The following is a 3,229-nucleotide window of genomic DNA, read 5'->3' on the forward strand; positions in this document are numbered from 1 at the left end:
CGAGGTTCTTTGCTCGTTCCCGAAAGTTCGACATCTGCAGCTGTATGACGCCTCAAGGGTGAGTGGAGGAGGACGAGGACGAGGACAAGGACGAGGACGAGGACAAGGACGAGGACAAGGACGAGGAAGAGGACGAGGACGAGGAGGAGGAAGAGGAGAAGGACGAGGACGAGGACGAGGACGAGGACGAGGACGAGGAGGACGAGGACGAACACGAGTTGTTGATGATGAGATGAGAGGATATGATTTGCAATTCCCATGGTTTGCTCTGTGTTATGTTCTTCCTCCTATGCCGATGAAAAGATGCAACTTGGTTTTCACCACGACCACACCTTTGTTGTTTCCTGAAATCATATCTCATCGTATTTCACTTGCTCTATGACATTATGACATCTCACTTGTTCTTTTCTCCCAACTTCTGACAATCTTTCAGAAACTTTACGTCAAATGCAGCAGCTCGCAGGAGGCAGCGCTCAACATTCCGTTGCGGGCGCATGAGCTCAACAGACCGCTGGTGGGAGATTTGCTCGTGCTCAAGTACGACTACTACGGTAAGCCGACGAAAGGAGCAGGAGCAGGAGCAGGAGCAGGAGCAGGAGCAGGAGCAGGAGCAGGAGCAGGAGCAGGAGGACGAGGGAGGAGGACCAGATAGGGGTTGAGTAAATGACCACCAGCAGGAAGAGGACGATTATGATGATGATGATGATGAGGAGGAGGAGGAGGAGAAGGAGGAGGAGGAGGAGGATGAGGATTAGGAGATGGATGTGGGGGGGTCAAAGGTCATTGAGGGGGGTGAATGAGCAGGAGGGAGGAGGAGAGAACTTGCCTGAGGGGTTTGCAGGAGGGGAGCAGGGAAAGTCGAGCATAAGGTGGACGAGGATACATCGGCGGGAAGAGAACAAGGAGGAGGAGATGGTTCTGGAGAATGTTGGATTTCTATCTTCTCCTCTCCCTCCTGCTTACTTGCTCCAGTCCCTCGAGTACACCGTCAGCATGCGCGATCATGAGTGCCAGCTGAGGGTAGAGGTAAAGCCACGTCCTGCTTCTTCTTCTTCTCCTCCTCCTCCTCCTGCTACTGCTGCTGCTGCTGCTGCTGCTGCTGCTGCTGCTGCTCTCTCACTCATATTCAGGTCATTCCGGCACGAGCCGATGGCAGTGTCGGTCATGCCGTCGTGCTGTTTACGCCTCTCATAGGCATCGACTGTCACTATAGCAGGTGTTCTCCTCCTGCTCCTGCTCCTCCTGCTCCTCCTCCTCTTCCTCATCACTGCTTGCAGCAAGAAGCATGCGCATATCCTCGGACTCTGCCCCTACCAGATGCGGCTAGTCGAGGAGCTCTCCTTCCCCAACAGGGAGGAGGAGGACGACGCTCGTTCTTTCCTTCCTCTCTCTATCTTCTCCGAGGTCCTAACCCTGCTTTGCTCCTGCTGCTTCTGCTCCTGCTGCTCCTGCTGCTCCTGCTGCTCCTGCTCCTGCTCCTGCTCCTGCTCCTGCTCCTGCTCCTGCTCCTGCGCCTGCTCCTCCCTCGCTCACTCTCGTTGCAGACGTCAAGCAGGAGGCGGTAGGAGAGTGACCAGGGTTGGGAGGTAGGAGAGAAAACAATGAGAAGTTGCACAATGGACTTGAATGAAATTTCAAAGACAACAAGGGGAGGTAGGAGGCAAGAAACAGGAGGACGAGGAAGGAGAGGAAGAGGAGGAATGGAAAAAGAGGAAAGAAGAAGCTCCTAGCCCTCGCCCTCGCCCTCGCCCTCGCTCCCTTACGGAGCAAATGTAACTAGCAAGTGTCGAAGCAAAGAGTGGAAGGCATGCAGAGGATTCATTTATGCTCCCGAACGTCAAGGATTGCGCTGCGAAGGTGGTGGGGGAAGGATGCGGGAGAGGAGGAAACAGGAGGATGAGGGTAGGAGAGGAGGAAACAGGAGGATGAGGGTAGGAGAGGAGGAAAAAGGAGGATGAGGGTATTGGAGGCCGCCAGAGGAGGAAGTGGAGGAGCAGGAGGAGGGTAGTTGAGTTAGCTTCCCGCTCTATCTTCTTCATTCTCAACTTCATGAATAAAACGATTAGTCGACGTCCGCCATGGCCACGTCCTTCTCGCTGAACTTTCCCTTGCTCTTGTCCTTGTCGGCTCCCATACGTCCAGCCTGATCCACGTTGTCAGTCTCCTCCTCCTCCTCCTCCTGTCTCCTCCACAACCCTCCTCTCTCTCCAGTCCCTTCCCCTTCCTCCTCCTCACCTTCTTGCGGTCGATGAGCGACTTGCGGTCCTTGTCGAGCTTGAGCTTGGTGATCTCGACGTTGGAGGGATGGACGGGGACGGGGACTTGCGCGCCGTTCATCTTGTCGTGGTTGACTCCCTGAAGGTGGATGCAGTAGCGTCTGCGGTAGACAGCGACAACTTTGGCGGGAGGAGGAGAGTTCTTGGCGAGAACACCCCTCATGATCCTGACCTCATCGTCCTTGCGGATGGGCAGGGAGCGAACCTGCGCAACGAAGGTGAGGAGAGGAGAGGAGGAAGGAGAGGGAAAGGGCGAGAAACAAGACAAGATAGCAGGTAGGAGGGCTAGAAACTAGAAGGGGAGGGGGAAGGAGGAGGCCGGGGGAGCAGAGCAGGAACACAAGAGAAAATGAGGAGGAGAAGCAGGGAGGTCACTCACGCCGTGCTTGGAGCGGAGGTCCTTAGACAAAGTCGCAGACATAACTTTTCTCCTGATGTTGGAAGGAGCGGAGAAATGAGCCTTGCGGCATTTGCGTCGAGAGGAAGACACAGCCTTGTTGAACTTCATCTACACCCGAGTGTGAGACATGAACACAAAGAGATCAATCGTTGTTGTAGTGGACGTTGTTCAACATGATCATTCTAAGATGGCAATGGTTGCTGAATTTTGCACTTTGGCTAGGGAAAACCCAGATAAGATGCGGCATAACGACAACATCTCGATGTCATATCAAGCTGTCCTCACTTGCGCACATGTAAACGTTACAGCTCACTTGAACAATCTGCTTCTGATCGTCGTCTTACAGACAATCTACAGCAGAAGCACAAAGCAACTATATTCTTCCTTGTGTCCACCACTTAGCCCACAGAGGGCTAAGTTGCAACCCCAACAGCGTCATTTAACCACGTCTCTCCATCATCTACCGAATCTTCTGCTTTCATCACCATACTAAGATGTTTCTCCTCCTCATCTCCACCCAAGATGAGTTCCTCTCCTCTATCCATTCTACTCC

The 3,229-nt window shown here is 53.7% G+C and overlaps 1 protein-coding gene across 1 annotated transcript; it reads right to left on the minus strand.

Moving 5' to 3' along the window:
- Positions 1-2,018: 2,018 nt before the first annotated feature.
- On the minus strand, positions 2,019-2,790 carry RPL26e (large subunit ribosomal protein L26e, cytoplasmic). The gene is made up of 3 exons (XM_005818080.1): positions 2,656-2,790; positions 2,236-2,481; positions 2,019-2,143 (listed from the first exon to the last, which is right to left on the minus strand). The coding sequence occupies exons 1-3, from the start codon at positions 2,782-2,784 to the stop codon at positions 2,063-2,065; spliced, it is 456 nt and encodes a 151-aa protein (XP_005818137.1). The 5' UTR covers positions 2,785-2,790; the 3' UTR covers positions 2,019-2,062.
- Between the last annotated feature and the right edge of the window lie 439 nt (positions 2,791-3,229).

This window comes from Guillardia theta (assembly GCF_000315625.1).
Source record: "Guillardia theta CCMP2712 unplaced genomic scaffold GUITHscaffold_389, whole genome shotgun sequence".
Lineage (NCBI taxonomy): Eukaryota > Cryptophyceae > Pyrenomonadales > Geminigeraceae > Guillardia > Guillardia theta.

Excerpts from the sequence above, each read along its gene's own strand:
- RPL26e (XM_005818080.1), bottom strand. The coding sequence starts at position 2,784 with ATGAAGTTCAACAAGGCTGTGTCTTCCTCTCGACGCAAATGCCGCAAG. Across the intron at positions 2,482-2,655 it reads ACCTCCGCTCCAAGCACGGC|GTTCGCTCCCTGCCCATCCG; the intron begins GTGAGTGACCTC and ends TTCGTTGCGCAG. Across the intron at positions 2,144-2,235 it reads CGCTCATCGACCGCAAGAAG|GCTGGACGTATGGGAGCCGA; the intron begins GTGAGGAGGAGG and ends AACGTGGATCAG.